This window comes from Geotrypetes seraphini, chromosome 2 (assembly GCF_902459505.1).
Source record: "Geotrypetes seraphini chromosome 2, aGeoSer1.1, whole genome shotgun sequence".
Lineage (NCBI taxonomy): Eukaryota > Metazoa > Chordata > Amphibia > Gymnophiona > Dermophiidae > Geotrypetes > Geotrypetes seraphini.
Window position 1 is genome coordinate 498,637,094 of NC_047085.1, and position 17,108 is coordinate 498,654,201.

General features: G+C 43.8%; 1 protein-coding gene across 1 annotated transcript in view; it reads left to right on the forward strand.

Moving 5' to 3' along the window:
• The window catches only part of LOC117355759 (GTPase IMAP family member 9-like), a 76,005-nt gene extending 70,922 nt beyond the window's left edge, over positions 1-5,083 (forward strand). The window contains exon 3 of the mRNA XM_033934759.1: positions 4,572-5,083. Within this exon, the coding sequence (XP_033790650.1) occupies positions 4,572-4,604 (33 nt within the window). The 3' untranslated portion in view covers positions 4,605-5,083. The remainder of the gene's footprint in view (positions 1-4,571) is intronic.
• Positions 5,084-17,108: the final 12,025 nt, after the last annotated feature.

Sequence of the window (17,108 nt, forward strand, 5' to 3'; positions counted from 1 at the left end):
GTTTTTCATACAGATGGGGGGGGGTGTAAAAAAACGATGGGCCTCGGGTGTCACATATGCTAGGTACACCACTGCCTTCATAGTTTATATCTAATCCACAAGCCTGCTTTTAGGACCTACAGGGTATGTATCCCTCTGATTCATGACAATTTCACTTCTCATGTTATCTTATCCATTCTTTTTATTATACAACTGCCCAGATAAGCATCATTCTTTGATGTGATTGGACCTTGAAAGCTAAAGGCAACAGTGTTCTCCCCAGAAATTTTTTCCAGCCATGAAAAACATTTGCTCCGTTTAGTGTGCCGGAGTTAAAAAAGTTTGAGAGACGCTGCTCTATACCATTTGAAAGAGGGCAAATATCTAATTATTCACTTCTAGAATGGAATACTTCTTAAATTTAATAAAAAATTATGGAACAAGTGTCAAACCTTAAGTCATATTGAGCATTGGAAAATAACTAATAATAATTAACTAATACAAATAGTACACATTTAGGGCTCCTTTTACTAAGCTGCGATAGCGGTTTTACCACGCGCTTAGCTCGCGCAGAATTGCCGCACATGCTAGACACTAACACTAACATTGAGCTGGTGTTAGTTCTAGCCGTGTAGCGTGGCAATTCTGCACGCGCTAAAAACGCTATTGCAGCTTAGTAAAAGGAGTCCTTAATTTTCCCCACCACCAAATTTCCCTGTCCCGCCCCACCCGGCTACTTTTTCATGCCACCCGGCTGGAAAAAATTTCTGGGGAGAATACTGCTTTAGGACTTGGACGAAGTTTTGGATGAGAGTGGGGTATAAAGTTAGACGACTTAGCGGCAAAAGCCTGGACATATACGCAGATGGTTCTTTAAAAAAAGAAGATATTTTGGATGTACTTTTTGAGAATGAACTTTGGATGTTTCTGACTGGGTGACTAGAGTTCTAGGCCCAAAACGGGCTTAGACTTATTTTTTATTTTGCCCTTCTATGGGCTCCTTTTATCAAGCCACGCTAGCGGTTTAACATACGTAATACCGTGCTAGCCGCTACCGCATCCTCTTGAGCAGGCGGTAGTTTTTAGCCAGCGCGGGGGTTAACGCGTGATGAAAAGTTAACCCCACTAGCACGGCTTGATAAAAGGAGCCCTATGTGTTTTATTACAGAGCTTTTCTACCTTCAGGAAAAATAAATATGTTCTCATTGATTCAATTATGTTTCATTAGCAACTTAGACCAAAGGCACAAGCCCTCATCATGGCTTGCCTAACTCCCATAGGGAAAAAAGAAAAAATTAAACATGAAAAACAGCACATTATTTCTTACAGTGCTAGGCTGAACAGGACAAGCACAATCCTAGCTAAGTGGGGGATGGGGTTTACTCTGTGTAGAAAAAACAATATACAAAACTTCACAGCTTTCCTTAGGTATTCATGAGTTTCATTATTCAAGGCTTTCTGTCTTTACACACAGTTCATTTCTTTCCTGGTCACATTTTCCTTTAAGAAGGAAAAAATGGGAAAACGAACTTTTCTTCATGCCTCAGCACCCACATAGAACACCCTGATTTACTCTGCTGCGTCAGTGATGCGGCAGAGGGAATCAGGGCAGTAGAAGGCCGCAAAACAGCGTGTTTAGAGTGCTGCGGCTGCCGACGCTGCTGAAGCCGGGAGGTTGGTGGTCATCTCACGGTGGGAGGGTCGGATGGGAGGGTCAGTGGGGTTCGGCTGCACGGCCGCGGTAGTGGCGGCGGGGGAAGGGAATGGAAAGATGCTCAAGGATTCTACTGCACGGGAGATGGGAGGGAGAGAGGGTTAGAAAAATGTCTGGTTCTACTGCACTGGGTGATGAGAGGGAGGCATAGAAAAATGCTGTGCAGAGGTTCTGCTTTAGGGGGGGGAGAAATATGCTGCTTGAGTTCTGCTTCAGGGGACCTGGGAGGGATAGACAGATACTGCTCAAGAGTTCTGCTTTGGGGGGGATAAGAGGGAGGGATAGAAAGATGAAGGCACAAGGGGATGGGTGAGAGGGGAGGAAAGATGCTGTTTCCTCCTTGGAGGCTCACGTCAGAGGGGACGCTTTGGGCTGGGGGGAAGCTTTGAGCCGAGCGCTTGCAAGATAATATTTGCCGCCGTCAATGCTGGGACCCGTTTGACAAATTAAACATCAGAAAGGTGACCCTTGAAGGTGAGGGAAAGGGAGATTTGCCAACTAGATTGAGAGGTTAGGTGGACAGATGATGGAAGTGGGGAGAATTTGTGCCATCAGCATCAGAAGCATGTGGAAAAGCAGCAGCAGCAGGGAGGTAAGGAGAGAGGCTGGCAATCAGCGGCGGTGGACCGGGGGGGTGAAAGGAAGGAGGAAGGCTTTTTTTTTGTACAGCGGGGAGGGAAAGAGGTAGGAAGGGAAGCAGGCTGGCTTTGGCACAGCAGGGAAGGAGGGAGGTAGGCAAGCAAGCAGGCTGGCTTCGGGGGTGGGAGTGGGACAAGGTCTGGAAGGCAGTGGGGGGACATAGGAAGGAGGCACTAAGGACATAGGAAGGAAGGATGGAGGAAATAGAAATGGACAATTGTTGGGCCTGAGTGCAGAAAGAAAGAAATGAAAGAAAAGATACACAGTCAGAAGGAAATGAAACCAGAGACTCATGAAATCAACAGACAGCAAAGGTAGGAAAAATGATTTTATTTTCAATTTAGTGATCAAAATGTGCAGTTTTGAGAATTTATATCTTCTGTCTATATTTTGCACTATATTTGTCTATTTTTCTATAGTTACTGAGGTGACATTGCATATTTTAAAGTCATCTGCCTTGACATCTTTGAAACCCCCCAAATATAAATGATAATTAACATTTTCTCTGCGTATAGTGTGCTTTGTAGTTTTTTTTTAATTTTATGGTTACCATTATGAATTAATAAGATATTATATGTACATGAAAAATTAATGGAAGAAATTGAGGGCGGGATTGGGGGCGGAGCTAGGGCGGGATTGACAATTAATAGATGTCCTCTTTTGATGAAAAAAATAAATGGTCACATTAGGAATTGCTGAATCCACTTATCAAAACAGCCTTGTAGGCCCCGCAATCCCAACCCGTGGATCTTCTGTGGATTCTGCCCCACAATCCCCAATGTAGCAATCAGTGGCTTGTAATTTCAGAGAAAAAAAACACCATAGAAAGTCCTTTTCAGGCAGGGAAGCTTTCCCTTTCAATTGCCTTTTAAACTCTCCAAACTAGCAGTTGGCTTTATGGTTCCAAAAGCAGCCAGCAAACACACAGTGCAGTTAATAGCTTTTCCAGCCAAAAGAAATAAAAGGAAAAACTTAACTCTCATCCATCTGGTCACAAACTGGTTCCAGTGCAATGTCCATAACTTCCTCTGGCCTTATGCAGTCTGGCTGGTTTACAGGTAAAGATTCCTCCCAATCTTGCATTTCAATCTCATTATCTTGCCTGTCCTCTGGAGCACCCTGTCATGGGTCTGTTTCCTCTGCTTGCTCAGCCCTGCCTCTCCCTGGCTCCCACTGCTCCAACTGACTTCCTCTGTGGGAGCCACGCCCTAGCCTGTGTGGGGGCTGGGCAGGCTTCAGCTTTCCCTGGGCTTTCTCCTGCTCTGCAATTAGTCTTAGCAGATGTGTGCCTAAACTCTAGAGCATTGATCTCAAACCCGTAGCCCGGGAGCCACATGCGGCCCGCCAGGTACTATTTTGAGGCCCTCGGTATGTTTATCATAATCAAAAAAGTAAAATAAAATAGTTTCTTGATCATATATCTTCTTAGCTATAAATTATTATTATTAAGACTTAGTCAAAACAAAAGATTTATAAAGAGTTTTACCTCATGCAAAATTGTCATTTTTTAAAATTTCTGAGGCCCTACAAATCCAAAATGTGGCCCTACAAAGGGTTTGAGTTTGAGACCACTGCTCTAGAGCCTGTTTCTTAGGCTGTGTCCTAACAGTGACTGGCTTAGGTTTAAAGGAGTTTTTTCCCCATAGTGTCCCAACTCCTCCCAGGGCTCCTGCTCTTGGGAAACCTCCCCAGAATCAAAGTTCTGGTCCATGCTAGTGGGAGAGCTGCTGCACTGATGAGCTCTGTTTAGCTTCAGGGTTCTGTTCTTAGGCTGTCTAGCTGGAACAAGGCTAGCTGCAGTGCTGGCATATAGGTTGTAACAACCTTTATGTGGCCTAAATTTTTTAAAGGTGCCCCTTCCACTATATTCCATGTTATGAAGTGAACTGTTTAAATAGGCTTAATAATTAATTTGGATATTGAAACACTATGGGCTCCTTTTACAAAGGCATGCATCAGATTAGTGCACGCTAGCCGAAAAACTACCGCCTGCTTAAAAGGAGGTGGTAGCGGCTAGCGTGCGGCATTGTAGCGCACGCTATTCATGTGTTAGGGCCCTAACAAACCTTTGTAAAAGGAGCCCTATATATATTCAGAACTGCTACCTAAATGAATAGTGGCACTGAATATACATATTCATTTAAGCAAAAGTGTCAGTATTCACTGCATAAATTCAATATTGATTTCAATGTTGACTGTACCTTAAAAAGTTCTAAATTGTAACAATTTTTCTTGTTAGTTCATGGAGATGATTCCGAAAAATCAGAGCTGAGAATAATCCTAGTGGGCAAACCCTGAAAATGGGAAAAGTGCATCTGGGAACACCATCCTCAGTGAGAACAAATTTGCATCTAGAATCCAAGAAAATTCAGTGACCACAGAATGCGGTAAACAGAAGGTGAAGAGGAATGGAAGAGACATTGTGCTTTTTGATACTCCAGGGCTTTTTGACACTTATTGCCCTTCAGAAAATGTTACCAAAGTGATGTCTAACTTTCCTCTCTCCCTCTTTTCTTCTCTCTAGTACTTTGTTTATTTCTTTATTCTTTCTTCTTCCCATTTTTCTTCTTCTTGTTTGACTCCATGATAGGCGATGTTTATACTTGATTGATGTTTACTGAGATCTAAACTAAACTAAACTAAATCTTGGGTTTATATACCGCGCCATCTCCACATTTGTGGAGCTCGGCACGGTTTACAAGAATTGTAATGAGAAAGGAACTCCAAGGGAGGGATGGGTGAAGATCGGAGAGGGGAGAATGTTAGCGGGCTGGGATGTCAGAAGAGGAGGGAGTGTTAGGTTTTTGAGAAAAGCCAGGTTTTCAGATGTTTACGGAAGGGTTCGAGGGCACTCAGGATCTACTATGGAGGTATTTGATATTCTTATAACTGTTTTGATTAATCCATTGTTAATTATCATGGTACACCATCAATCATTCTTTAGGGTCATGAAATGGTTAACTGTTGTTTAAAATATTGCTGGCCTACATAGCTGAAAACAGTGTACAATCTATTGACCTCATCTGCCTAAAATGTATGTCCCTATCTTACCACATTGTAAGCTAAATAAATAAGAGTTTGAGCCATGATGTACCCTGCCCTTCTGTACATGTAACATTTAGACCTGTAAGATTTAGATAAGCAGAGAAATGAGCTAGTTTCCTATAGGACTATAAGTTGTATCCCTGAACCTATCATAAGTGCTGGCTTAGGACCAATAATAATTGTAGAAAAGTTATAGAAGTAACAAATGAAAATTTTAGTTTTTGCATATATTAGTTTGCATATACTTAGTGAAAAGGGCATAAAAGTCCATGCATTTCCTGATTCTAACACTCTAGTAGGCAGGCTGTTAACTGCACTAGAGTCTGGTATGCTGAAATAAACCTCTTGTACTTTTTTCACGCCTCTGACTTTGTGTGTCCAAGTGACCTTTCATTTGGCTTCCGCACAGGGACTTGAAGGTCTCTTGACAACTGGTTACTCGATTGGTCACTTGTTTCTGGTCCTACGGCTGACGTGTCTGCTTAGCTGGCTGCCTTCCTTTTGGGGGTTTGGCAGACCTCAGGACATTTGACCACTTCAACTGACTTATCTAGTCTCAGTTTAAAGTACAAGAATCTGTATCAGTTTAATTCTGTCCTGGAGTGGCCACTATCTGGTAAGTGGGAATTGATCATCCCTATCCGGTCTCTCGTCTCCTGCCTAGTAAGCCACTTGATCCATCGCTGAAGTCGTGGGGAGGGATTCTAGGAACTGTTATTTTCTGATTGAGTAACTAAACTGAAGTCTATTGTGTTTTGTGTGTTTGAGAGTGTCTGAGACGTCTTTGAGGACGAAGCGAATGTGGACCTGTTAGTACTGCGTTTCCCTAGTCCAGAGACGGGCAGGGTCAGGAATACAGGGAAGTGGTTTTGTCCTCCATTGCACAGTGGGGGGATGTCAGTCTACCTGTGGGGACCCCTTGATATGTTAGCTAATTTTAAAACGGGATTTGGCTCTGATTACACTTAACAAATCAACCCTTATTCGTCTGTGCCAGTTAGAATGGCTGACGTTTAGTGTGGGCTGGCCCCCTCTGGCTCCCTGGAAGAGGACATAACCCGTAAGGTTTTTATGCATTTTTTTTGCTGTCGGTTAGCCCCTTCCAGTCAGCCAATTTTTGCATTCCAATGGGAAAACATTACATTACATTACGTATTTCTATTCCGCCTATACCTTGCAGTTCAAGGCAGATTACAAAAGATTTGACTGGACATTTTCCAGTGAAGATACAATTTTTTTTTATTTTTTTTTACAACAGAGGAGATATAGCTGGAAAGATTCCGAGGGGATTTAAAAGTTGGATAGCAAATTGACAGTGCAGAACTGTGTGATATAAACAATAGATTACCTTTAGAGTAGGTAAGATTACAATGCATTTCAGGGATCTGTTTACTTGGTAGGTGATTTGGGGAGGATTTTATAGGGGAGGATTATCTGGAGGAAGGTGAGGAGGGGTTAAGATATTTGGATGAATTTTTTGAAAAGCAGGGTTTTGATTTCTTTTCGGAATGTTTTGAGGTCGCCCGTTGTCATCAGCAGTTTGGAGATGGAATGGTTGAGTTTTGCTGCTTGTGTTGCTAGAAGGTTGCCAAACATTTTCTTGCACTGTGTGCCTTTGAGTGGGGGGAAGGCAAAAGGGTTCGGGGTTCTTCTGTGTCTTGAGGTGAAGATTTGGTTTAAGCGATTGTTTAGGTAGGAGGGGGAAGAGCCATTTAACGCTTTGAATAATAGGCAGTAGAATTTGAATTGAATTCGTGCTTGGATGGGTAGCCAGTGAGAGTCTAAGAAGGCAGTTGTTATGTGGTCATATTTTCTAAGTGAGTAGATCAGTCTAAGGGCGGTGTTTTGTATGGTCTGGAGTTGTTTTATCATAGTGGCTGGACAAGGAAGATAGAGGGAGTTGCAATAGTCCAGCAGACCTAAGACTAGGGATTGGACAAGTAGTCTGAATTGTGCTGGGTTGAAGAATTTTCTGATTTTATGTAGATTCCTCATGGTTAGAAAAGCTTTCTGGGTCGTCTTGTTGATTTGGGACTGCATTGTGCAACATCTGTCTATTGTAACTCCTAGGAGTTTTAGTTCGGGTTGTATTGGGTATTTGGTATTTTTGATTTTCAGTTCTGTGATGATAGGAGCTTTAGCCTTTTCGAGCAAAAGAAATTTTGTTTTTTCTGAGTTTAGTTTCAGTTTGTGGTCCATCATCCATTTTTCCACTGTATCTAGGGTTGTTTCTAGCTTTGCTGTGGTGGTGGTCTCTGATGGGTCGAAGGGGAGGAGTATGGTGATATTGTCTGCGTAGCTGAAGGATGTGACATTTAGATTGTCTAAAGTGTCTCCTAGGGAGGAAATAAAGAGGTTGAAGAATGTAGGTGAGAGAGGTGATCCTTGTGGAACTCTGCAGGGATTGGACCATGGTTCTGATTTGATATCATTGGACTTTACCCTATAGGTTCTTGATTTGAGGAATCCTTGAAACCAATTGTAGACCTTGCCTGAGATCCCTATGGTGTCAAGTATCTGTAGTAATAAGGAGTGGCCAACTAGGTCAAATGCTGCGGAGAGGTCAAGTTGAATTAACATCATCTTTTTTCCTTTACTGATGTGTTGCCGGGCTGTATCAAGTAGTGAGACAAGTAATGTTTCTGTGCTGTGGCTGGTTCGAAATCCTGATTGTGAGGAGTGAAGAAGGTTATGGTTTTGCAGGTAGTTGGTACTGTGCAACTAGGCCTTCTATTATTTTAACGTATATCGGTATTGAAGCGATAGGTCTGTAGTTGGAGGGACTATCTATTGGGCCTTTGTGGTCTTTCATGATTGGGGTGATTAAGATCTCTCCTAGGTCCTGAGGGAATTGGCTTTCTGTCAATGTGGTTTGAATCCGTAGCATAAAGTTGGCTTTGAAAGTGGTGGAGGCGTTTGATAACAGGTAGGTGGGGCAATTATTTAGGTCGCTGGAAGCATGGCTGTATTTATTGTAGAGTCAGTTCATATCCGACCAAAGTAGGATTGGGAAGTTGGACCAGCTTCTGTCTGCTACGATGGCTTCACCTGTTGAGGGGTTTGTTGTTATCTTTTCGAGATGGGTGTGTGTGTTGCTGAATGCAGATCTGATATTGGTGATCTTGTTTTTGAAATGGTCTGCTAGTTGGATGGCTGTCGGTGGGTGGATTCCTTGAGTAGCTAGGTAAGGTTTGGTGTCAGTGAGGTTCTTTACTAGATTGAATAGCTTTTTTGTGTCTGGGGTTTTTGTGCCTATCAATTTGGAGTAGTAGGCTTTCCGTTTTTCCTTGAGTTTGGTCTTGTATTGGTTAATTTGATTTCTCCATGCTGTTTTGGTGTGTTCTAAGCTCTTATTTTTTTTCCATTCTCTTTCTAGTTGTCTGCAGAGCTTTTTTGATTGGTGAAGTTCGAAGTCGAACCATTTATCTGATGGTCTGCAGATTTTGAATTTTGATTTTTCTGGGGTTAGCTCATTCAGGATGGTTTTGCTTATGGTTCGCCATTGGGGTATGAATTCGTTGGGTGCTATATTGGTGATAGCGGGGTCTGCTTTGTCCCAGAATGTGGAGGGTTCGATTTTTTGGCGTGCTTTGAAGAAGGTTTTGGGTGGAGGTAGCTTGTTATTGCATTGAGGCCAGTTGATGTTAAAGGAGTATTTATAGTGATCTGACCAGAGGGAAGGGTGCCAGGCCCCATTTGAGATATGGATTTTGGGTTTGTGAGGGTGTTGAGTCATGTAAGCAGCGACATCTAGTTGGTGGCCTTTTTCGTGTGTGGGTTGGGGGTTGAGGATCTGGTAGTTCAGTGCTTTGAGGTATGAGAGTAAATTTATTACTTGTTTAGAGGTGTGATCTTCTAGATGGAGGTTTATGTCTCCTAGGAGTAGGTTATGAGGTGATGTTAGGGAGTTCTGGTAAATAAATTCTTCGAGAGCTTGTTTGTTATCATTCCATTTTCCTGGTGTTGAGTAACAAAGGATGCATGTTAGTGTTCCTATGAGAGAGTCGTTGGATAGTTGACAGGCTAAGAGGTCTAGGTGGGGGGTGGAGTGTTTGTCTAGGGTCTTTATGTTGATGTTGTTTTTGAGTATGATGGCTAGACCTCCACCACGTTTTTTTTCTCTGCAAACCAGTTCTATTTTGTAGCCCATTGGGCAGAATTCTGTGATGGTGGGATCGGAGTCCGAGGTTAGCCAGGTTTCGGATAGGAATAAGCAGCTTAGTTGTTTTTTAACTATCCAGTCCTTAATAAGGTCTGCTTTTGTGCTTATTGATCTGATGTTCATATATGCACAGGATAAAGAGGTGTTGAATGTTTGGGGAGAGGGTGTGCAGTTTGGATGTAGGAGATTTTTTTTGGTAGGAGATTTTTTTTGGTTTGTGGATGATAGTTGTGGTCTGATGTTCTTGGTTTTTGGGGTGGTCTTTTTCCCCAGCTAGTAGGTATGCTGATATGGTTGAATGAGGAGCAATCTATCAAGTTTCTGGGAGAGTATAGTTTTCTGGTAGGTAGAGGGAACCTGTAGGATTCTGATAAGGTTGGGATAGAGGATGTATGATACCCTTCTGTTTTTCTGTTGGTTAGGAGTAGGAAAAGCAGAAGGTGGACGAGTACGCTTGTAGAAAAACCTGGAGACAAAGTGATTTTTGTGTAGAGAGCAGGAGATTCTGCAGTTTGGTACTTGGTGTGAGGTGCGAGAGTCTGGGAGGTGTAGGGAGGTTGCTATATAGGAATAAGTAACTAACAATGGAATATAATCGTATCAGCTATAGCAGTTTGTCTACGCTTGTCTGGTTATTTTGGAGTCCAACAGTAGTATTATCAACCTTATCAAGCAATTTTGTTATCAATGCTATACAAGAATCAGCAGAACTATCAATGGAATATCAGTTTGTCTATGTTTGTCAGGTTATTTTGGAGACAAACAGTACTATCAACCTATCAGGCTATTTGGAAGACAGAAATGCTATGCAGAAACTATCAAAGTTATATCAGGCTATTTTGGAAGACAGAAATGCTATACAGGAATATGCAGAAACTATCAAAGTTATACCCTTCCACTGGACAAACCTCCCAAGTAACCTGGACCCATCTACCCCAGGGCTTTAAAAATAGCCCCACTCTATTCAGCACCGCCCTTGCTTCAGACCTTGCAAATTTCTTCCCTTCATCTGATTCCCAAGTTGACCTTGTCCTATGCCTTAAGTAGTTCTGAGGAGGGCCAGCTTGGTTTACCTGGACATGTACGGGTGAGCAAACATGAAAAAATTCAGCTATTACACTTTCTCACATTGCACCAGGATTTACTAGTTAGAAAAACCTGTTGATAGATAGGGCCTAATCCAAGAGCAAGTGAGAATTTGATATTGGTAGCTAAATATATGAAAATTGGATAAGCTGAAATATAATAATCAGAAATACAAAAGTTCAAGATAGAGAATCTAAGTTAACATATTGATTTGACACATGTCTCATGTTCTTCACTGATACAGGAAGGCAAGCTAAGACATTTGGTGATTGATAACTACCATACCAGATGGAAAAGCTTAAGTTTATAGGGCTTCTTTGTCCTAAAGAGTGACCAGCCTGAACTAGGCCAATCCTCAGGAAAATGTAGACAGACAGGAGTTGGCTTTTGACCTGGTATCCACATACCAGGGGGCCCTGTGTATCATTGTATATTTTATTTTGATCTTCATATATCTGAAATCCTGAAGAGATCCTGATAAGGCTACAGATGGTGTTTGACCTCTGACCTTGAGCAACTTTTTTCTACTTTTTAGAATCTTGATGGGAGGGGTAACTGCTCTTTTCATCTTTTTCTTTGTTCAGTCTTAGTGAGACAGAAATGATATTCTCAGGATAGAAAGGACACACTGATTTTTACAGGAAAGGAGTGTTGTGAGTATATTACAATATCTGTCTATGTATTTCTTCTTTTTATAAAATATGTAAGCTTAATGTGAGAATGTAACTTTTTAGGTATAAGAATGTTATTTGTGACACGCCTATATGAAGCTAGCCTTATATGGGAACAAATAATGTGGACCAATTAAATTGCAGATGGATTGTAACGAAGGAATGTCGTCATTTAGGATATATATGGATGTGTAACTGGTAAAACGTTGGAATTTTTTATGAGCAAAGCCAGCTTTTGGCTTCTGTAATAATTCTCATGATGCAAATGATAATCAATTGATAATGAATTGATTATTCTTATGATCTAATATTGATAAAAAATAAGATTTTGGATTTTATTAAAATATTTTGCATCATTATTTTTGTCATTTCATTTTACAACCCTAGAATATGTACGCTTGTGTGCAATTATCCTGATCAAAGTCCTGCAGTATCCCGGGTTCTTTATGAGTTCTGTCTGTCCAAATGTATCAGTGAAGTTTTAAGCTGTTCGTTGTTCAAAGTAGAGGTCTGCACAGGAACGGGGATCGCGGGGATCCCGCGGGGATCCCGTGGGTTCCCCCCCTGGCCCACGGGACTCCCACGGGGACGCCCCCTGGCCCATGGGACTCCCATGGGGACGCCCCCTGGCCCACGGGACTCCCACGGGGATGAAAACAGCCTACCTAAATTCTGGCGATGCAGGCATGCAGCTTACAAGTCCGGCGTCGCGGCGGGAAATAGCCATGCTGAGCAGTGAGCTCAGCAAGTACACAGATGAAAGCCTTGCTTGCTGATTGGTCCGGCGGCCCCGCCCCGCCGTGCCGCCGGACCAATCAGCAAGCAAGGCTTTCATCTGTGTAGTGCTGAGCTCACTGCTCAGCATGGCTATTTTTACAGCCTTCCTATCTCCCTCTCCCTTCTACCTGCTTCTGGCCATACCCCCTGCTCCGCGGCTCTCTTCGGCAACTCAGCAGCAGCGTTCGACACAAGCTTCTGACGTTGGGGCCTACCCTCTGCGAGTCCCGCTTGTTTCAACTTCCTTTTTCCACAAAGGCGGGATTCGTAGAGGGAAGGCCTCGATGTCGGCAGCTTGTCTTGATCACCGCTGCTGACGAGTTGCTGAAGAGAGCCGCGGAGCAGGGGGGTGTTGCCAGGTGCAGGTAGAAGGGAGAGGGCCAGATGCAGGACTCGTGGGTGAGGGAGGAGAAGAGAGAGAGAAAGAGAGAGGGGAGGGAAACAAAAGGAAATATTTCATACTGGGCTGGGCCGGAGTGGAGGGAGGGTGGAAAGATTCTGGCTACCGGGTGCAGTAACAAAGGAAAAGGGGGGAAAGCTGAAAATGGAGATAGTGACACAAAGAAGAGAAAGGGTAAGCAGGACCTACTGAATAAGGATAGAGATACAGAGGGGACATGAAGAGGAGGTGAAATAGAGACATAGAAGTAATGCTGAAAAAGTGTGTGTGTGTGGGGGGGGAGATAAAGACATTGAAAGGGCAAATGGTGAACATGGGGTAAAGACAAGGACAGAGACAAATGAAGATTCTGAAAAAGTGGTGAGATAGGGATATAGGTGAGATGGACACAAAGAAGGGTGATGCTGGAAAATAGGTGGAATGGTAATTCTGACAAACACAGAAGGGAAATGCTGGATCAAGGAGAGATGGGGCTCAGGCTGGATGGAATGAGGAGAAATGCCTTGTTGGCCCGGAACTTCCTCTCCTACGTCAGAATTGACGTCAGGGAGTGGAATGCTGGTCAGCGCGACACTTCTGCAGGGAAAGCTTGGGACGGCGGTGGCTTGGGGGCTATTCCCCGATGGCGGTGGCAGCAAACCGAATGGCTTGGGGGAGGGCACAGAGAAAGAAAGAAAGGGGCAGACAGGGAGACAGAAAGAAGGGGGAACAGGGAGACAGAAAGAAAAAGTTGGGGGAGAGAATGAGGTCTGGACTGGGGGGGGGGTCTAGCAGTGTGTGGCACCATTTGGACCCATGTAGACTTGCACGGCCATTCAGATGCTGACCTGAGGTCCCTTTCCATCCAGCATCTGCCCCTCTGTCTGCTGCTTCTGCCCAGCATCTGATCTGTCTCCTCTCTTCCTCCTTTCTGCCCCCTCTGTCATCCCATCCATCATCCACCTTTCTTTCTCCCCTTCCATCCAGCATTTGCCCATCTTTCCCCCCCTTTCAGCCCAGCATCTGCTTCATTTCTCTTTCTCCCCCTTCTATTCAGTGTCTGCTCCATCTTTCTCTTTGCTCCCTTCCATCCGTATCCTCCCCTTCTCCTCCTTTCCATTCAATGTCTTCCTCCCCTCTCCTTTTCTTTACATCCATCATCTGTCTTTTTCTCTCTCCCCAGGCATTCCAGCTTGTCTTATCTTTCCCCTTTCATCCAGTGTGTCTGATCCCTCCCCATTTCTATCTACAGTCTGTCTCCTCTCACCTCCTACATCCAGTATCTACCCCCTCCCACCTGACACCTCAGCCACTGCCAGACTGATGCAAAGCCTTCCCTCCGATGTCAGCTCTGACTTCGGGGGAAGACTTCTGGGTCGGCTACATATGGCTTGCTGCAGGCTGCCTCCAACCCCTGCTGTTATCTGGACTCGAATGAAGTGGTGGAAGGGAGTGCATTTTTGGATACAGAAGTCATGAACTGGGGAGAGAGGAAGGGAGTGAAAGAGATGCTGAGGTGGGGGAGGGAATAGAAAGAGAGAATTGGGTATGGGTGTGTCAATGAGCGGGAAAGAGAGATGGTTGTGTAAACACGGCAAATGGAAGAAAGAGGAGAATTTTTGGTCATAGGGAGGAAGGTACAGAATATGATAGGGAAGAAAAAGATGAGAGTGAGAAATGTGGCAAGGGAACAATGGGACAGATTGAAAGGGATGCAAGAGGGAGGAATATTGGACAGTGGTGAAGGGAATGGAGGAAGAGATGTGGCTTAGTGCTGGAGAGGGGTGATAGAAGGAGAAATGTTGGGCACGGGGCTGGTGGGCAGGCACGAAAGATGAGAAAGAGATAAATGCTGGACCATGGTAGGGGGAACCAATGGACAGCAACAGAAGAATTTACAGAAGATGAGAAAGCGGAAAAAAGAAACTGGGACCAACTTTATGGAAAAATAAGTCTCCAGACAACAAAGGTAAAAAACGGAATTTATTGACTAAAATATGTTAGCTTTGGGAAATGTATATGGCAGATGTCTTTGTTTTGTGTTCAAAAGAAAAGGAAATGCATTTCTGGTTTTATTTCTACAGTGTTGAAGTACTTGTTGACCCTTGCTGTGACTGGTGGGGATCCCCAAGCACCGCCAGCAGAGGACCTCCTCTAGAGATGGCCAGAACTCCCCTCCACCAAGCGCAGCAGTTGCTGGCAGCATCCATGAGCCACTGAGGTGCCAGCATCTGTGACTCAGGGACGCTACTGCTGCCTGCCAAGCTTGGCAAAAGGGACCCCCGGCCAACTGCAAAGGAAGTCCTCAGCTGACAGTTTGTGGATTCTCATCAGCTGAGTATTTATATTTACATTAGAGGTTCTGGTAGAAACCCATTTACAAAGTATGTATTCTTACCAATTAATATTTCCAAATTAATAAAGTCTCTTTGCTTATTTGTAAATGGGTCTCTACTAGAGCCTTTAATTCAGTAGCATAATTAAATAAAATAACTATTTCTGAAGTTTATAGGGAAGGGTGGTGACGGAGGGGATTCCTCGCGGGGACGGGTGGGGACGGAGAGGATTCCTCGCGGGGATGGGTGGGGACGGAGGGGATTCCTCGCGGGGACGGGTGGGGACGGAGGGATTCCTCATGGGGACGGGTGGGGACGGGTGGGATTTTGGCGGGGACGGGTGGGATTTCTGTCCCCGCGCAACTCTCTAGTTCAAAGCAGGAGAGGGGAGTATCCCCTCCTCCTCCTTTTGTGCTGATAAGGGCCATAAAGTGTTTAGCACTTCAAATGCAGTTTCTCCTGAAACAGATAAGTAGTTTTAGATTTAAAGTTTTAGCTATGTTATAAAATGTTTATGTATATTCAGAAATGAATGTAAACAAAAAATATGATTTCTGGTACTTATATTCCATGCTAAAAAGAAGTGTTTTGTCCAAATTTAAGGACTGCCTCTCTTTTAAACCTAAGGAACTAATTCTGAAAAGACTACATCTGTAATATAATCTCTTTGATATTTAAGCAACTCTCTCTCCTTTGTGAAATTCTGTAGGAAGGGGGAGTAAGTCTCTATTGAGACCCATGTTGATTGTAAAAAAAAAAAAAAATGAACAATGTTTAAACTTGTGAGTACAGTAAAACCTTTGTTTGGGAGCATAAGTTGTTCCAGAAGCATGCTTGTAGTCCAGGGCACTCGTGTACAAAAATATGCATACTTGTATTGCAAGACTTTGCTGGTATAGCAAGTCAAAATTTAATCATTGCTTGTCTTATAGAACACTTGCAAACCAAGTTATTTGCAATCCAAAATTTTACTGTATATTCAAATCTTTGTTTTGTATTTCTGTTTATAAATCATGTAAGTTTAGGTATAAGAATGTAATTTTTAGGAATGCTTTTGTATGGAAGTAAATATTTTTGCCAGTCAGATGATAGTGAAGGGACTGAAGCTGAATTTTAGCTTAATTTTACAAGTCATCTCTTTGGGGTAGGAACCTGATACAGATAGTGGGTCTGCCTTTTAAATTTTCCTGTGGCCATATTTCCACTGATTCCAAGTATGCCTTCCTCGTGTCACCTACCTTGGCTTTCAAATCTCCCAGGGTACAAGGTCCCTTCCTACACCCGTGTCCAGGCTGTCTGTAGTCTCCCTGTCCCTGATAACTGCAAGGCTCTGCGCACCTTTCTCAGTATTGCAGGATACTGTCCCATCTGGATCCCTGATTTCTCTACTATTGCCCACCCTCTGTATGATGCCTCCAAAAACTTCTGACTCAGGCCCCTGCCCTCTGGCCCTTCTGCCCAAGCAGCTGAGTTGTATACCCTCACTTCTGTCCTGCGATATTCTGCTTCTTTAGTCTTGCAACATCTACACTGACTACAAATATGCTTTCTTTACCTTGCATTCCCATAGGGCCATCTGGAAATATCGAGGTTTCGTTACAGTCTCCGGCCGCCTGATCCATCATGCTCCCCTCATTCTTGACCTTCTTGAAGCCGTACAACTATCCTCACGTGTTTCTGTTATGCACTGCCATGCTTACAGATGTGTGACGGACCTTGTCTCTCATGGCAATGCCCTTGCCGACCGCACAGCCCGAGCTGCCAGTCTATGCCTCCTCCTTCGGCTCCTCTGTATACAATCATTTCTTTTCTGGATTCCCTTACACCCCAGTACATTTCTCAGGAACATACTTGGGCACGCACTATTTTGGGCCAGTTTGTCCTGAAAGGGGGGTGGATACACTGATACTTCACACATGAGCACAGTGGGTACCCTCATACTCATTCCTCAACACCTGGCCCTCACGATTGTCAAAAGATTATGGGCCGACAGTGTGTTGTCGGTTCTAGAATAAAATCCCCAATCAGATGACTGCCACCTCTTGGACACCAACCCATTGGAACATATCCGATGCAGGTTCTGTCTGTAGATTTTACCCACAAGCCCATTTCCCATTCCCTCATTTACTTCCTAGTCTTCACAGACACCCTGACTAGATGTGTCGAAGCCTTCCTTACTTGCACTGAACGTGCCAGAGACGTAACCAAACACCTCCTGAATAATTCCGTGCTTTGGTCTCCTTGTTTCTATAGTCAGTGACAACGGCCCCCACTTTCATTGCCGATGTCGTCCAACAAATTGCTCAGGCCCAACAAATTG